This window comes from Palaemon carinicauda, chromosome 28 (assembly GCF_036898095.1).
Source record: "Palaemon carinicauda isolate YSFRI2023 chromosome 28, ASM3689809v2, whole genome shotgun sequence".
NCBI classification, from domain to species: Eukaryota; Metazoa; Arthropoda; class Malacostraca; order Decapoda; family Palaemonidae; genus Palaemon; species Palaemon carinicauda.
Window position 1 is genome coordinate 55,558,323 of NC_090752.1, and position 19,135 is coordinate 55,577,457.

General features: G+C 38.6%; 1 protein-coding gene across 1 annotated transcript in view; it reads left to right on the forward strand.

Moving 5' to 3' along the window:
• Positions 1 to 19,135, forward strand: part of LOC137621598 (dipeptidase 1-like) — a 133,812-nt gene that overhangs the window by 101,123 nt on the left and 13,554 nt on the right. The window contains exons 8-10 of the mRNA XM_068352010.1: positions 3,387 to 3,471; positions 6,721 to 6,796; positions 9,404 to 9,542. Coding sequence (XP_068208111.1) covers positions 3,387 to 3,471; positions 6,721 to 6,796; positions 9,404 to 9,542 — 300 coding nt within the window. The remainder of the gene's footprint in view (positions 1 to 3,386; positions 3,472 to 6,720; positions 6,797 to 9,403; positions 9,543 to 19,135) is intronic.

The window sequence follows — 19,135 nt, forward strand, 5'->3', positions numbered from 1 at the left end:
TCTCTCTCTCTGTCTCTCTCTCTCTCTCTCTCTCTCTCTCTCTCTCTCTCTCTCTCATATATTCACAGATCGTTAGAAAGCGAGTTTCTCTCGCCCTAACATGATTAATAGACTGTTCGAGAAAAGAAGTATTTCTCTCTCTCTCTCTCTCTCTCTCTCTCTCTCTCTCTCTCTCTCTCTCTCCTCTCTCTCTCTCTCTCTCTCTCTCATAATTCACAGATCGTTAGAAAGTGAGTTTCTCTGTCCCTAACATGATATATAGACAGTTCGAGAAAGGAAGTGTCTCTCTCTCTCTCTCTCTCTCTCTCTCTCTCTCTCTCTCTCTCTCTCTCTCTCTCTCTCTCTCTCATAATTCACAGATCGTTAGAAAGCGAATTTCTCTCGCCCTAACATGATGTATAGACAGTTCGAGAAAAGAAGTATTTCTCTCTCTCTCTCTCTCTCTCTCTCTCTCTCTCTCTCTCTCTCTCTCTCTCTCTCTCTCTCTCATAATTCACAGATCGTTAGAAAGCGAATTTTTCTCGCCCTAACATGATGTATAGACAGTTCGAGAAAAGAAGTATTTCTCTCTCTCTCTCTCTCTCTCTCTCTCTCTCTCTCTCTCTCTCTCTCTCTCTCTCTCTCTCTCTCTCTCATAATTCACAGATCGTTAGAAAGCGAGTCTCTCTCCCCTTAACGTGATGTATAGACACTCCGAAAAAAGGAAGTATTTTCTCTCTCTCTCTCTCTCTCTCTCTCTCTCTCTCTCTCTCTCTCTCTCTCTCTCTGTGTGTCCTTAGCCACGCCCTCACCTTCCCCACCTGTCCCTCAATATGTGTCTTCAGCCATGTCTCCCATCCTTCATCCGTCAGTCTTAGATGATGACCTAATATCCGTTCTGTCATTTTCCTGACCTACTTTCCCATTTCCACTTTTGGCTTTTATCTTCTTCACTTTGCCCAATTGTGGAGTTCGGTATCTGTGCAAGGTTATACGGCAAACCATTTTCTTTTTAATATTTTTTTTATTTTTTTACGTAAGTATTGTTGGATTACTGTTTTTATAGAGGTAATTTCTTTGTTGTTGCACAATTGTCTTATATTAGTACTTTATTTTTCGAAATATACTTTCCCGTTGTTTTCTCTTTGTAAAATATTTATTCTGTTTATAAGAAATTCATTGCAATTTCCTAAAATTTTATTTGGACATTCTATTATATTAAATTTGTTTTGTGAATTCATGTATTATAGTTTTTTATCCCATCTGTTTTTGCTTGGAAATATATTCTACACTACCTTTCATTGGGATCATTTTCATGCTTCGAAGTAATTTATAAGTTGTTTTTTCCTCGATGAGTGATATTACCCTGACCTAAAGACTTTTTAGTATATTCAAGCCCCGCTCATAGCTTGATAGATTTCATGAGTAACACGATCTTACTATCCTTATGAAATATCGATGTTTAGTGTGCGTTGCTCCTTGAATCTGAATTTCTTAAGGAAGTACTTATGGCAAAGTGCTCCTTATCAGTTGCACTGTAGGACTAACGGGTCTTTGTATCGTCTCTTTGACACTTAGCTGCACCCACTTTTTATCCTAATTTACCTGTTTTCTCCTTCTTTTGTACTAGGCGCCAGTTAGGTAATAACCTGAAAGCCAGGTGAATGCAACTAACTTTTATTCGACGGATCGGGAGTTTATATACAACCCACACCAAGCAAGAATGGCACAAAAACTCAAACAATGATTCAAGAACATTCAGGGATAAATAGGTTATCAGTGAGAGCGGAGAGCGATGATGATGATACACACACACACACACACACACACACACATATATATATATATATATATATATATATATATATATATATATATATATATATATATATATATATATATATATATATATAAATAACAGAAGGACCATTACAGTGTACGAGCGTGTATGATACAGTGCGGTACACTTTCTTCCATTTATTTATCCAACCTCTCTTCTACTTCATAGTACAACTGCTGTAACGATTTTCCCCCAGTTGCACATCTCGGTGCTGAATGGGCTTCCCGGCCCAAGCTCCGTGTCATTTGGCCAAAACTATATATCTAAACCCTAGGACATGAGCAGCAACTGTCTGGTTCCCCCTGTTGGATCGTTAATGCTGAATAGGAAGTCATTTTATTGCATTTTTTTTTTTCAAAACGATGTCTTTTTTCTATTTTTATTCTTTCCCGTATCAACATATCCAGGATTTTTCAATATCACTTTCAACTATTATCTTTTTGGGCACCATGGGCCATTTTTACATGGCTATTCCAATTCTTAAGCTTTGTCAAACATTTCCACCAATTACGGCTATTTTTCTTTTTACATCATTCTTCAATCCATGTTTTATTTTTAATTCTTTACCTCATCAACAAAAAAAAACTTTTGTTTTAAATGGATAGATTTTATCATTTTAATATTTCTAATCATCAAGAACTTTCTATTTTCCTTTATTCGAATTTTTCTTATGATTCGGCCACAATATAAAGTTAAGTTAAGTTAAGTTTGGTTAGGTTGAGATCAGAAAGGTTAAATTGGCTTGCTTTAAATCAGGTTAGTGTGAAAATCCTCATATTATGAAGCCTCCTGATTTTTTATGCTTATTAATCACATCCAGAAGTTCTCTCTCTCTCTCTCTCTCTCTCTCTCTCTCTCTCTCTCTCTCTCTCTCTCTCTCTCATATATTAGAAAGATCCTTCGCCTCTATTTGATTAACTTTTATCTGAGGTGAAATGAAACAATAGCATTTTAGATTAGTATTTTATTTTTTAAACTTATGGCTGGTTTGTACGTTTTAGCTTTTGAAGATATTGCAAGCATATTGTCACTCAACTTTTTACACTTTTGTTTACCCAATGAATTGTAATATAACTTACACAATATTTAGATATTTATGTTTATCAACTTTCTAATGTGTGGTTTATCAAGTGATTTCTAAAAGTTCTTTTATACAACCGGTGATTTATATGAAATAATGCTTACTATTGTTCTAACTGCTGTTAAACTACTCTTTCTTCTTACCTGACAGTTTAATAGCCTATTATTATTTTTATTTACTAATTAATTACATACGAGCTTTAATACACTTATCTTCATTATGTTCTTCTTTTTTTCTCGCTACAACTAAACACTTTATTCTACCTAAAACAACTTGCTGGTACCTTTTGTATTAATTGCTCTTATTTCAACAAGTTCCTAGAATAAATTGAGATTTTTAAGCAACCAGGGCATTAATAAGCTCATTATTTCCACAAAATTTCCTTAACAACAGAAGTTCGCATTAATGATTTGTAAACAACTCGATATGAGAATTATAGTAGTGATTATAATGATTTTTTCCTCAAAGATATTCACTCTTTTTCAGGCGGCTAATGGCGGCGTGGTGATGATCAGTTTTTACGATGACTTCTTAACGTGCGGTGGTCCAGCAACGATAAATAACGTCATAGGTATGTTGTCGTTTACTTTTGGTGTTATTCTTCTTGTTGATTGTGTAAACTAACTTTCAAATGTAAGATTTTCTGGGGTAGTAGTTATCTAGTTTCTAGTTGATATAATATGTTGAGAGAAATTGACAGAACTCTACGGTAGTGTTGTGCCACGTTTCAGTATACTATGTTTGAACACTATTATTATTATTATTATTATTATCTAAGCTAAAACAATAGTTGGAATAGCTAGATACTATAAGCCCAAGGGCTCCAACTGGGAAAAATAGCCCAGTAAGGATAGGAAATAAGGAAATAGATAAACTATATGAGAATAATGAACAATCAAAATTAAATATTTTAAAGACAGTAACATCAAAACAGATATTTCATATATAACCTATAAAAAGACTTATGTCAGCCTGTTCAACATAAAACCATTTGTTGCAAGTTTTAACTTTGGAAGTTTTTAGAGATTGCCTGGCCCTTCCTGCCATATATGAGCTCTTGCAATATTGCATTGCATAAAAATTTGTAATGGTCTCTGTGACATTTTATATTTCCAATTATCTTTGCATTTCTGAGTGGGACTCGAACCGACTAATGTTAACCAGCGAGAAGGATAAACATCAAGTCTTGCATTATCCTTTTTACTAAGGTAAAAATGGACGTATCCTCGTCCTGACAATGCACCGTAGGTTATATGCTTTGTTATTGATAAGTGTGTTCATCGTGCCCTATAGTCAATTTCTTTTAATGAGGCGCATTTGCACCAACTGAAAGCGGTGTCCTTTTAGCTCGGAAAAGTTTCCTGATCACTGATTGGTTAGAATTATCTTGTCCAAAATATCAGCGATCAGGAAACTTGTCCGAGTTAAAAGGGCACCGCTGTGAGTCGGTGCAAATCTGCCTCGGTAAAAAAAAATGACTAGAGTTTTTTTTTGATACTGTACGATATTTATCAGTTACTATTGAGCCCCAAATTTGGAGACTTGCTGAATATTGGAGATTCAGTAATTGTTAACCAAGGCTTTATACTTTGCCTTTTTATTTTCCAACAACAACAACCAAAACAATAATATTAATAACAATAATAATAATGATAATAAAAATAATGATAATGATGATAATAATAATAATTAAAATAATAATAATAATCTTATTATTATTATTATTATTATTATTATTATTATTATTATTATTATTATTATTATTATTATTGTTGTTGTTATTCAATTACATTTGAGGCTCTCCAAAGCTGTAAATTGCATTTCCTGTCAATATATGGGAGAAAAAAAATATTAAAACAAGTGTTGGTTAAATGGAATTAATTTTCGAAACGGTATTCCAATTTGACTTTTCATGAATAAATATGTCCAACCCAATAACACAGATTAAAAGGTTTCAATGGAAAGTCATGACTGTCATATGAACAGGTTGAATACAGTGTAAATGCCCTAATTTAATTATGTCTATATATGCATGAACACATCCTGTACACTATATATATATATATATATATATATATATATATATATATATATATATATATATATATATATATATATATATATATATACATACATACATACATACATACATACAGCTATCTCTGCTGACAAGAGTGGCTACATATAACAAAAAGTGCATTAGCAGGATGTTGAATCCACTTTCACACACTGCAACGGTCACAATATTGTACATATTCTAGAAGCTTTATTTCAACTGTGACCAGATTGTGGAATGATCTCCCTAATTTGGCAGTTGCATTGATGAAACTTCTGGAGTTCAAATTTCCTATTGATGTTTTTATATTTTAGCGATTAACAAGTCTGTTTTCATAGTTTATATGGGACAAATCCATTCAACATTGTTACTAATCTTTAAATATTTTATATTTTATATTCGTTACGCCTCATATATAGTTTAGTCATTTCTTTTCCTCTCTAGCTTATTTTCTCTGGTTGAACCCTTGTGCTTACAGCGTCCTGCTTTTTCAACTAGTGTTGTAACTTTGCTAGTCAAAGTAATAATAATAATAATAATAATAATAATAATAATAATAATAATAATAATAATAATAATAATAATAATAATAATAATAATAATTAATACTGATGATAATAAAGACCCTCCTTTTCCTCTCTTAAACTTTGAATTGTACACTGTTTTATTAGACTATGATCCTCCATTCTTAAGACAAACTGATCATGCCTTCACTTATGTTAAGTTATTTGCCTCATTTTTTCCAGTTATTTTTACTCCATGTTTAGTACGCACGTAGTTCACTTTGACGGCTTCAACCCTCCCCCCTCTTTTAATCTCTATTCACTATGTAAACTTTATTATTAAATGGAAACATTACCCCAACAATACATTCACATATTCCTCTTTGTCTTCCGTAGACATTCCAAATTTCTTCCCAGTCCTCAGCAGTGTTCTTGATAGTTTCTTGTTTCACCTATGCACTTACCCACCTTTTCTTTCGCCCTGCTATCATTCATGTTCACTCCTAAATACTACTAATATTGGTCCACCACATCCATTCATCCACCATCCATATTGATATTCCTTGTTCCTTCTTTCTGGTCTATATTTACCTAAATAACCTCATTCTAACTAACATTTACATGATTTATCAAAACATATTCGCTATAATCAGTTTTTCCTAATGAGACGCATTTGCACCGACTCGCAGTGGTGCCCTTTTATTTCGGAAAAAGTTTCCTGCTACCTGATTAGTTAGAATTATCTTGTCCAACCAATCAGCGAGCAGGAAACGTTTCCGAGCTAAAAGGGCACCCCGGCGAGTCGGTGCAAATCTGCCTCGCTATAAAGAATTGACAATAGTTTCTGCAATTTCTCTTCACTAGCCCCTTTAAATTGATACTCCTTTCATATCCCACAACTTTGCACCTATGTCTAATTTATCATGTTGCTCCATCCATGAAGATATTTCAGTCATGGAGATTGATACATCTTCTCATCTTAAGACTACTTTCATACCAAACTAGTCACTCTCTTGGCTACATACTCTAACACGCACTTTACTTTCATCGTAAAGTCTTTTAATCATTTTCAACAACTTATCTTTTATACCATACATTTTCAATACCCTCCACAATGTCTCTCTATCAATTCTTTCATAAGATTTTTCTGGGTTCATGTATACCATAAGAGAGAGAGAGAGAGAGAGAGAGAGAGAGAGAGAGAGAGAGAGAGAGAGAGAGAGAGATCAAATGTGTATTTATTGATTTATTTACTTGACAGATCACATTAACCATGTGCGGACAATGGCAGGTGTCGACCATGTTGGTCTTGGAGCTGGCTATGATGGCATCAACAGGTAGGAAAATAGAATTAGTTATGCAAAGGTAAACAAAAATTACATGTCACCAATAATGTTTGATATGTGATTTAACTAACTTGGTTTCATCACCCCCATTATTGTTTTTACTGGTGTACAATGAGCCACAAAGGTATTTCTTTTCGTTGTTTTGTTTTGTGCTTTATTTACAGGAATTTCCACTATAGAGGTCAGCATCAAATGGGCAATATAACTTTGGAGAGATAAATCAGATATGAATTTTAAGAGTAGCATGAATATGATTCCATCAGTACTAACTGGGATATATCCACATGTAACCTAGAATATTGTTCCATATCCTATCAGTTCAAATCTTAGTTGAAAATTGTCAGCAATAGTTACATGTATGTACCTCATCTAAGATGCAAGCATTCTTTATGACCAGGGTCTTCACTCAATTTGAACTACCCTTAACCTTTTGTCCATCTTATATTGCACAATTTTTCACTCCTGTGAATTCGATCAAGCACCTTGTCTAGGTCTTCCTCTATGCCCTTTTTCACGAATTTTCTGGGTCTTTCTAGTTTTATATATGCTACTAATTCCATATCAACTAGTTTTCTTATAAAAAGTCTTCTCACTCACTTATCAAATGCCAGAATTTTTTTTTTGACATGTCAGGCACTTCATCATTTGTAACATGATCTTCTGAATGCAATCCAGCCATGAAATAGTAATATTACTTGTGACTAAGTTTTAGTTTACATGGCAGACATTGGAGTGTCTAACTACGATTGCCAATTTCTTTTACTTTAGTCTGACTCTTTTGTTGTGTCTTTTCCTTAAAGATTAGATTGCCTTCACAATAAAAATGGTCTTAGCATTATACAATACTTGAAATAAACATTTCAAGATGCTGTCAAGGTCATGACTTCATACTTAAAACAAGACGTATTTTAAACAGGAGTTAAATCACCCACACAACAAATATCCAAATACTACACTGACATTCTGTTAAAGTATAGAATAGAGTCTATTCAATAGACTAGTAGATTGTTGTCTTGTCTTTATTGTACCCTAGAATCTCTAGAATAGGTAATAACAAAGCTAATAAACATCATCCATTCCAAGATAAAGAGGAATTAGAAATGCAAAAATTATGTACATCATTGTTCTTGATGTGGTTACTTTAGTTTACATCAAGATGTAATTCTTAAGGTAAGTCTACTGTTGGTAGACTTCATAAACCTTGGCTATGTCACTTTCCGAAGTTCTTAGCTAATGTGTATGCACTAATAATTTTAAAGGTTTAAGGGTTGCTCATGAATGGCAGAGGCAAGGGAAAGTAACATTGTCATCAAGCAGGACAATGTCCTAGAGACTGTCCATATATACTTATGATCAGTGCTCAAGCTCCCTCTCCATCCAAGCTAGGACCAAGGAGGGCCAGGCAATTGCTGCTGATGTCTCAGCAGATAGACCTATAGACTTCCCCAAATCCCCCTTCCTTAGCTCACAAGGATGATGAGGTTGCAGCGAACAAAGAAACTATCGAGATTAAGCGGGACTTGAACCCCAGTCTAGTGTTCATCAGTCAGGGACGTTACCACATCGGCCACCACAATCAAATTGAAATTGTATGAAAAAATATGCATACATTGCAAATTGCATTCCACAGTGCCCTTCAGTCTGTTCCCCATATGAATATACTATGTTCAAATTACAAGACTGATTGGAGAAGAAAAGAGCATTCTAAACAAGAAATGGGATACATAAATCAGATGTTTGATTTGAAAAAAAATGTGTGAATAACTTCCTGGCTAGTATAGTGGCGACATGTTTTGCGTAGCATTCACATGGCAGCAGATATCTCAGCCCGAGACTGAGAGTTTAAGCTATTTACTGGGGAGGTTACTGCTGTGGTTGGGCACCACAGTGGGGGTTGGCCTTGCCCGGCTGATGTTCTGGTGAATATTTCTTTGGATAATACTAGAACTGAAACCAGACGCCTTTTACCTTGGTAGTTAAAAAGTGCACAAGAAAAGCTGCCTTCAATTACAAACACAAGGATCAAAAGAAATCTTACGTTATCTGTTTTTATCATTAGCTATGTTTATTAAGTGTTTCACCTAACACCTGCTCTCCTCTTGCAACTTAGTTTTCTATTTATTTCAGTTGGACAAATTAATATTATTATTCACCAGTTCTGTATGAATGTGTGTACGTTATGAATAGCAAACCAAAAGAGCTTTGGGAGACATGACCATACTGCTTATTGTAGATAAATCCGAAAGAAATTAATCATTCTGACCTTTCCAATAAATGTTAGCAAAAACTATGTTACTGGATGTCTTTTTGAGGGTATAAATGTATGTTTGGGGTTTACTGTTCAGTGCTGCTGTGAGTAGCTCACAGAAATGTAGCAAAAGGAGAGAGAGAAAAAGAGAGATGCTGTAGATTTTTTTCTGAAAATTAAGACATGACCTAATTTAATCCCATAAGAGAAGATCTATTACAAAGTGTCATTTCCTTCAGTTATGCTGCTCACTTGCTCTTTTTAATTTAGTAAAGCTGTAAACCAAATTATTTGTAAGACCAGAGCTTGTATGAAAAATAACAATTACTAACTTGTTCTATTTCATTCAGCACTCCTAAAGGATTGGAGGACGCGTCTCGCTATCCAGAACTCTTCGCTGAACTTCTGAAGGATCCTTCGTGGTCCATCCCAGACCTAAAGAAACTAGCAGGTCTAAATATCTTGAGGGCAATGGAAAAAGTTGAAGAGGTAAGACTTGAATGTTGTATAACTTATTAAGGCACATAACCCTGTGACTTTCGACTTAAATAAGTTTGTTCTCCCCTAAGACTGGGTTAGGTTCTCGCGGCCATATTGTACTGTATATTAAAATTAGTATATCAATAGGCCCCTGGGTACATATACAGTAGGATTTTTACAATATGTTTATATACAGTAGGTCTTACAGTCCAGTACAATACAGTTTATTGTAATCAAACATTAATTGAACAATAAATTCACAACCCTGTCTGTCTTCACCTAGAAGTACCGTATTTTAACTCTTGGTTAAAGCTACTGCATGTAGTGTAATTTTTGTAATATTTCAAGGTTTTTTTTTCAGGCAATTCCTCCCAAGTGTAATCACTTAATTTTATTATTATTATTATTATTATTATTATTATTATTATTATTATTATTATTATTATTACAAGCTAGGCTATAACCCTAGTTGGAAAAACAAGATGCTAAAGCCTAAGGCTCCAACAGGGAAAAATAGCTGAGTGAGGAAAGGAAACAAGGAAATAAATAAACTTCAAGAGGAGAAGATTAAACAATCAGATGAAATATTTCAAGAACAGTAACAACATTAAATTAGATCCTTCACATATAAACTATGGAAACTTCCAGAAAAACAAGAGGAAGAAAAATAAGATAGTAGTGTGCCTGAGAGTAATGCCCTTTAAACACAATTATAACAAAATTCTCTCTCTACCTTGCTCTGAATTTCTTAAATACATTGCATGAATGTAAACATTTACCAAATTTTCTTGTAAAAGTAAGTCCTCTTTACAGGAGCATTCAGTAAACAACCTTTCAACAAAATATTCAAGTAAACATGAGAAATAAAAAAAGTGGCTGAATATCAAATTTAATGGTACGCTAGTTTACATATCTGCACTTTGACATACTGAACATTATCAGAGTACAGCATTGTTTACATTGTTTTCATTCACGTAAGGGCTTTCTCAACAAGAGTTTGTTATGTCTGTGTCTAGTCTCTTGTTAGAATTATTCCACCCCGTTCTACTAATCTTGAAAATAATACTGATGTTTATGGTACAGTACCAAGAAATGCCAGGCCATAATGGAAACTAAAATAACAATAATATTGTAGAAGGAAAAATATGAGAGGGAGGGAAAAATGTTATTTTTATTAGTAAAATAAATTTTTGAATATACTTACCCGATAATCATGTAGCTGTCAACTCCGTTGCCCGACAGAATTCTATGGAGGGATACGCCAGCTATCACAATACTAGAAGGGGGTGTACTTACCAGCGCCACCTGTGGCCAGGTACTCAAGTACTTCTTGTTGACACCTCCTCAATTATTCCCCGGTCCACTGGTTCTCTGTGGGGAGGAAGGGAGGGTCGATTAAATCATGATTATCGGGTAAGTATATTCAAAAATTTATTTTACTAATAAAAATAACATTTTTCAATATTAAACTTACCCGATAATCATGTAGCTGATTCACACCCAGGGGGGTGGGTGAAAAACCAGTGTACAAGACTAAAGGATAGCTAAGTATCCCGTATTTCATATAATCAGTTATCCACAATAACAATGAAATAATAAGTACCTGGTAAGGAAGTCGACTTGAACCGTTACTCTGCCTTTAATAAGATCGTCTTCCTTACTGAGCGCAGCGTTCCTCTTGGGAGGCTGAATCAACTCAAAGGTGCTAAAGTATACAGGGCTGCAACCCATACTAAAGGACCTCATCACAACCTTTAACCTCGGCGCTTCTCAAGAAAGAATTGACCACCCGCCAAATCAACAAGGATGTGGAAGGCTTCTTAGCCGACCGTACAACCCATAAAAAGTATTCAAGAGAAAGGTTAAAAGGTTATGGGATTATGGGAATGTAGTGGCTGAGCCCTCGCCTACTACTGCATTCGTTGCCACGAATGGTCCCAGGGTGTAGCAGTACTCGTAAAGAGACTGGACATCTTTGAGATAGAATGATGCGAACACTGACTTGCTTCTCCAATAGGTTGCATCCATAACACTCTGCAGAGAATGGTTCTGTTTGAAGGCCACTGAAGTAGCCACAGCTCCCACTTCATGTGTCCTTACCTTCAGCAAAGCAAGGTCTTCTTCCTTCAGATGAGAATGTGTTTCTCTAATCAGAAGCCTGAATAGTAAGAAACTGAGTTCTTAGAACTTGGAAAAGAAGGTTTCTTGATAGCACACTATAAGGCTTCTGATTGTCCTTGTAAAGGTTAAGACCTTTTTAGATAGTACCTAAGAGCTCTAACTGGGCAAAGTACTCTCTTCAGATCATTCCCCACCAAGTTGGACAGGCTTGGGATCTCGAACGACTTAGGCCAAGGACGTGAAGGAAGCTCGTTTAGCAAAAACCGAGCTGCAAGGAACATGTAGCCGTTTCAGATGTGAAAACAATGATCCTGCTGAAGGCGTGGATCTCACTTACTCTTTTAGCTGTTGTCAAGCACACGAGGAAAAGAGTTTTTAATGTGAGGTCCTAAAAAGAGGCTGATTGGAGAGGTTCAAATCTTGATGACATAAGGAACCTTAGGACCACGTCTAGATTCCAGCCTGGAGTGGACAACCGACGTTCCTTTGAGGTCTCAAAAGACCTAGGGAGGTCCTGTAGATCTTTGTTGGTGGAAAGATCCAAGCCTCTGTGGCGGAAAACCGCTGCCAACATACTTCTGTAACCCTTGATCGTAGGAGCTGAAAGGGATCTTACTTTCCTTAGATATAACAGGAAGTCAGCAATCTGGGTTACAGTGGTACTGGTTGAGGAAACTGCATTGGTCTTGTACCAGCTACGGAAGACTTCCCCTTGAGACTGATAGATTCTGAGAGTGGATGTTCTCCTTGCTTTGGCAATCGCTCTGGCTGCCTCCTTCGAAAAGCCCCTAGCTCTTGAGAGTCTTTCGAAAGTCTGAAGGCAGTCAGACGAAGAGCGTGGAGGATTGGGTGTACCTTCTTTACGTGAGGTAGACTTAGAAGGTTCACTCCTAGAGGAAGAGTCCTGGGAATGTCGACCAGCCATTGCAGTACCTCTAAGAACCATTCTCTCGCGGACCAGAGCGGAGCCAACCAACGTCAGCCGTGTCCCTTTGTGAGAGGAGAACTTCTGAAGTACCCTGTTGACAATCTTGAACGGCGGGAATGCATACAGGTCGAGATGGAACCAATCCAGCAGAAAAGCATCCACGTGAACTGCTGCTGGGTCTGGAATCGGAGAACAATACAACAGGAGTCTCTAGGTTATCGAGGTAGTGAACAGATCTATGGTTGGCTGACCCCACAGGGCCCAAAGTCTGTTGCAAACATTCTTGAGAAGGGTCCACTCTGTGGGGATGACCTGACCCTTCCGTCTGAGGTGATCTGCCATGACATTCATACCGCCCTGAATGAACCTCGTTACCAGTTAGCTTTCGATCTTTAGACCAGATGAGTAGGTCCCTTGCGATCTAGAACAACTTCCACGAAAGAGTCCCTCCCTGCTTGAAGATGTAAGCCAGGGCTGTGGTGTTGTCAGAGTCCACCTCCACCACTTTGTTAAGCTGGAGGGACTTGAAGTTTATCAAGGCCAGAATAACCGCCAACAACTCCTTGCAATTGATGTGAAGTGTCCTTTGCTCCTGATTCCATGTTCCCGAGCATTCTTGTCCGTCCAAAGTCGCACCCCAGCCCGTGTCTGATGCGTCCGAGAGGAGACGGCGGTCGTGTTTCTGAACAGCCAAAGGTAGACTTCCTTGAGAAGAAAGCTGTTCTTACACCACGCGAGAGAAGACCTCCTCTCTTCGGAAACAGGAACTGAGACCGTCTCTAGCGTCATGTCCTTTATCCAGTGAGCAGCTAGATGATACTGAAGGGGGGGGAGGTGGAGTCTCCCTAACACGATGAACAGGGCCAGCGATGAAAGTGTCCCTGTTAGACTCATCCACTACCTGACTGAGCATCGGTTCCTTCTCAGCATGCTCTGGATGCATTCTAGGGCTTGGAAGATCCTTGGGGCCGATGGAAAAGTCCGAAAAGCTCGACTCTGAAGATCCATACCCAAGGAGACAATGGTCTGGGATGGAACGAGCTGAGACTCCTCAAAATTGACCAGGAGGCCCAGTTCCTTGGTCAGATCCATAGTCCATTTGAAAATCTCCAGACAGCGACGACTTGTGGGAGCTCTTAAAAGCCAGTCTTCTGACGGAGCCGGACACAAGATCATGGTACTGCTGCACAGTCTGTGAACTGTCAATCATGGGCAAGCGAGGAAGTACAGTGACAACCCGAATCTGTCTAGACTGTCTGGGTCGTACAGACAACTCCTTATCGGGTTGCTGAGGTTGCCGCACTGCGTCACAACAAGTCACTTCTGTTGGTTGTTGAACGTCTTCCCCGTGACACATTGACTCCGTAAACAAAAAATCCTCTAACAAGGACTAAGCTTGGACTGCATGTCTTGCAACACAGCTCAAGGTCTATGGGAGCAGGTGTGGTAACAGACGGGATTAGCGACTGAAGTGGAACCATTACCTTCCCTGGAAGCATGTTACGCTTAAATAAAAGTCCATAGGAGGCTATGCAGCTAAAGGCTCCCTCCAAATGACAGAGTCCTCAAGGGAATATCAGAAGGAGGGAGAAAAGAACTTTCTCATCTACAGGGACCATATCCTAGAAAAGCTAAGTTCTCTCAGTGAGGGTTCACTGGTGCAAAAGCAGCAGACTAGAAGGCAACGTTATGAAACTGCTTGACAGTCTAGTGAGTTGGCAACAACCAAAGATGTGTGACTGAGAAGCATGCGGTAAGGTATGCAGAGCATGTTGTATGCAGAGTATGCTGTATGCAGAGCATGCTGAATGTAGAGCATGTTGTATGCAGAGCATGCTGAATGCAGAGCATGCTGTATGCAGAGCATGTTGTATGCAGAGCATGCTGAATGCAGAGCATGCTGTATGCAGAGCATGTTGTATGCAGAGCATGCTGTATGCAGAGCATGTTGTATGCAGAGCATGCTGTATGCAGAGCATGCTGTATGTAGAGCATGTTGTATGCAGAGCATGCTGAATGCAGAGCATGCTGTATGCAGAGTATGTAGTATGCAGAGCATGCTGTAAGCAGAGCATGCTGTATGTAGAGCATGCTGTAAGGTAAGCAGAGCGTGTGCATGGCGTTTAACATTTCTCAGAAATTCCATGACCAGTGCTAGAGTGCTTTATGCATGCTTGCATGGGGTTTAAATATCAACATAATATTTACCTTACATTCATAACTCATGATTCATATTTTTTGCCATATTCTGCGATATGTTTAAAAATATATTGCAAGGAATACAAATATATTTTTATAAGTAATACAAATAACCTCCATTATCATAAGGTTTGAAAATGGAGGTAAGGTATGCTGAACAGCAGAGTCAGAACGAGCTGGAACAACAATAGTTGAGGTTTCCTCTTCAAGACTCTGTTGAGGGAACACCTGAGGCTCAGTCTGCAAAGGCTGATCAAAGGAAGTAGCAGAAGGTAGGCGCATGGGTGGAGGAGGCTGACTCCTGGCATGAGTGGCTGAACCCAAGGGTTGCGCTTGCTGAGCGGTTGGCGGAAGCGGAGTAGCAAGTTCCTGTTCCTGTGGTGTGAGCGGAGCGCGATGAGGTAGAGGCTGCGCAGAACAAGGTAAATGTCTCGCAAGCTGAGGCTCCTGAGGCGCAAGGCTAAGGTGTAGTGGTGCTTGCCTTGTGGAGGGTTGAGCTCGCTGCAGCGAGAGCTGAGGAGACTGACTCAAGGACGGGAGAGGTTGTTGTACCTCAACCGAGTGTTGCATCACTGGTGGAGCAGCAAGTGGAGGCGGAGGAAGAGAGGTATAATCCTCCTGATCCCATTGTAAAGGTTGCCTTAAAGAAGGCGGAGGCTGAGCACCACTGGGAACAGCCAACTCAGAACGTGGCTCAACATCGTACGCCTGGCAGGTGGTACTGCGATCAGGCGGAGCGAGCGCAGGCGGAGGGAGTGTAGGCGGAGGCGGAGGCGCAACACTCTCAGCCCGACACTCACGCATCAAGACCGAAAGTTGTGACTGCATGGACTGCAGTAGAGTCAACTTGGGGTCGGCAGACACTAAGGTCTGCTGAGGTAAAGCCTTAACAGCAGAGATCTGTTGCGGCAGAACCTTACTCCTCTTAGGCGGAGTGCATTCAACTGATGACTGAGGAGAGTCAGAGCTAACCCAATGACTGCATCCGGGTTGTTGAACTCTAACTTCGTACGTCTGGCATAGGTCTGGACTTTATGTTTAAGAGGTCTTGAGACCTGAGACCAGCGTTTTCTCCCCCAAATTTCTTCTGCAGACGAGCAAAATAAGGGCTCAATCGTCTGCGGGTGGGAGTGACGGTCTCGGTAAGACACGCCCACAACCACCGAGGATACTTCTGTGCGCCGATCAAGGCCTGCTGAACCCTTTTGTCCTTCGACATTGCTTCTCCCCTGGGCTTGGGAGCTTGCAAGAGGTCCCGGACTGGGAGAACGACTGGCGCGCACAGAAGTACCCTCACGCACAACACTGACACCCTTTGCGCTAATCACTTATCACTTTGATTTTCTGTTTGCACTTATTTCACTGAACTCGAAACTTTAAGTGGTTTGTACCTGAAACACGCAATTCTATCCTTTCTCAAAAGTTAGTAATTGCGAAAACAGAATTACAATGTAACAGAAAAATCTAATGAAAGATAAATAATTCAGTGGCTGGAAAGAGACTAAACACTAGATCACTCTAGAAACGTTTACTTTCTTCCCCTAAAGAGACTAGGGAGAAGAGCAAAAACGATAACAACGTTACTCGTACGCCTGGCAGGCTTGAATGAAACGTTTATCCTCCTCTTTCTCCCTCCGTCTCTATCTCTCTCTCTCTCTCTCTCTCTCTCTTGACTTAGAACCTGAGAGAAGAGCCCAATCATATATATCGTTAAAACATATTATTGTTAAAGGAAAAAACTGAAATATTTCCCAAAATGAAAAGTTCCTTTATTAGGATTAAAACCATTAAGTTAAGAAAGAATGAACAAAACGCTAGACACGGTTACTCTTACTGCAATGTGAAACCGTGAAAATTCTTTCTCTATCGTAACGATAGAGTGCAAGTTGAACGTTCTGAACGTCAACAACTGCAGAGACAAAACAAAACGTTAGTTCAACTTTGAAAACAGTACTAGACTATCAAAGAAATTCTTTCAAAGACATTAAAATAGCATAATATGTTAACAGGTAAAACCGAAATGACGGGCTCAATGTTAATTAACTTCGGTACCAAGAAAAGACCGCCTACTATTAGGAAGGTCGAATATAAACAAATATAAAAATTAATTTTAATAAGTTTATAAAAAAAGGAAGTTAATCGAAGAGGCCTATAAGAGGCGGAGAGATATAAAATAAATCTATAACTTTTGTCAAGCAAAATTAAGAAAGAGGGTCTATACTCTCTTAGACACCAACACTTCCGTCTAAGGGAAGGGTCGGCCATTTAAAGGTGAAAGAGAGTTCATACTCTCTTCGTCACCATAATAATCAAATTAATTCCAAAAGCTAACTAAGCTAATATAGAAGTTTCCAGTAAAGCGACAGCCGAAATCAAAGAGAAATACTTCACCAAAGTCGTGAAAATACTCCAAGAACATAAGCGTATCCCAGAACGTCTTGCCGGAAGCACGACAGAGGAATAATTGAGGAGGTGTCAACAAGAAGTACTTGAGTACCTGGCCACAGGTGGCGCTGGTAAGTACACCCCCTTCTAGTATTGTGATAGCTGGCGTATCCCTCCATAGAATTCTGTCGGGCAACGGAGTTGACAGCTACATGATTATCGGGTAAGTTTAATATTGAAAAAAAAGAGAGATAAAGTCATAGACATTGAGTGTCCATATAAAATGAATTAATCCGTCAGAATTATTTTTAGCAAAAACATGCGAAGTTCTGTATGAATCCAGTCGACAATTATTTCCTAGTAACCTTGAAGAGCAATGGAAAGATAGGAAAACTTTGGATTCAGATCCAGGATCAGTATTAAAGTCAGTGCTTCCAAGCTTAATGATTATCTAAGAAGCTAGATGCCTTAAGACAATTTTAAATCTTATCATCACATCAAAGGGCACATTCATGTATCAACCATGGTTTGTACAGCATAACGATTTCAACTCATGTCAGTAAGTTTTTACCTGAGCAGAAATATTTATGAAACAAGATTATATTGGAAGATGTCAGAAATAACATACCGGGTATTCGAGGTCTGTCTTAAAATGTATCTGACCTTTGGCCAGAAAAAATATTTATTCCAACACAGATACAAACTTTGGAGTCATTTATATCGGTAACAGCTAGTCATGTTTTCTACGACCGGTCAAAGAAAATTGGTTTGATTGCACCATGCTTCATTGCTGGGCAACCAAAGGGCTTGCACATAGAGCAAGAGGGTTCTTGCTCACATTACTTCCTCTTACTTCCTCTCTATGATCGAGCCTTTTGTATTTATCTCGCCTACCCTTTTAGTGTTTAGTGCTCTTGACTTGTGCTTTTTCTTTATTCACAGTCACTTGAGTTGCTATTCATTATACGTGGGTTACAAGTGATTACTTTCTGTCTAGTAAATCTCGGTATTTACGTTCTTGCCTAGGATGGGATAGCCACTATTGTGTCATACTTATGAGCCGGGCAGACATAGACACATTTTTCTTTTTATCCTTCTTTCCTAGACAACAGATGTTCAAGGGAATCACTGTAGGGTGTGGACTTCCTCCCTATGGGAGAGATATTTTCCTCGACGCAGGAAACTTAACAAGATTTTTACTTTACTGCATCTCCTCCCAATAGGAGCTATAGACGAATCTCCTATGTGGTGAAAATCTCCCTTCAGTTTTTTTGTTGTGATTTCCCTGAAAATTTAACTACAATAGGCGAAACACATAATATCCTGACTAGTGTTGACTGTACAGCGAAACCTTGAGACAGTAATTGTTAAAGATTCTTGCCTTAAGCCAGATCCAAGAACATCAACCATGATTATGGAGAATGAACATGCTTGTTCAGAGACATTCCCATTGGCGGGAATTTAGAGTTGAGACAGCTTTCCTCCTGAGTCATGAAGCAAGTTTGCCTAATAACTATGGGGCTATTAAACTTAGGTCTCCTCTACAGAGTCTTGAGAACACTTTAGGGGTTTATGATAAAGGTGGTCGGACCGCATCAACTGCAACCACATCCCAAAGCTTCCCAAAACTACACATTCCTTTTTCTACCTCTTTTTATGATTTAGTCAAGATCATTGGTCAGCCAGATGAAGCTGAACATGCCACCATTTCCACGCATGATGATGTCACTACATGCGCCAACTTTTCTGCGCATGAGGAAATTTCTTCATGTGCAGGACAAGTTTACAACTTATCCCAGGTTAGCATGCCCCTCTGCAATGAAAGATCTTATGCTAATAGTTTTATGAATGTGAACTGAATGTGAACCTTTCTCCACAACCCAACAAGGTTGAGACATCCTCCCTGAAAAGTCTAAGGGGTGGCCCAAATAGTGGACCCATGGACATGAATGATAAGCATGAGATACCT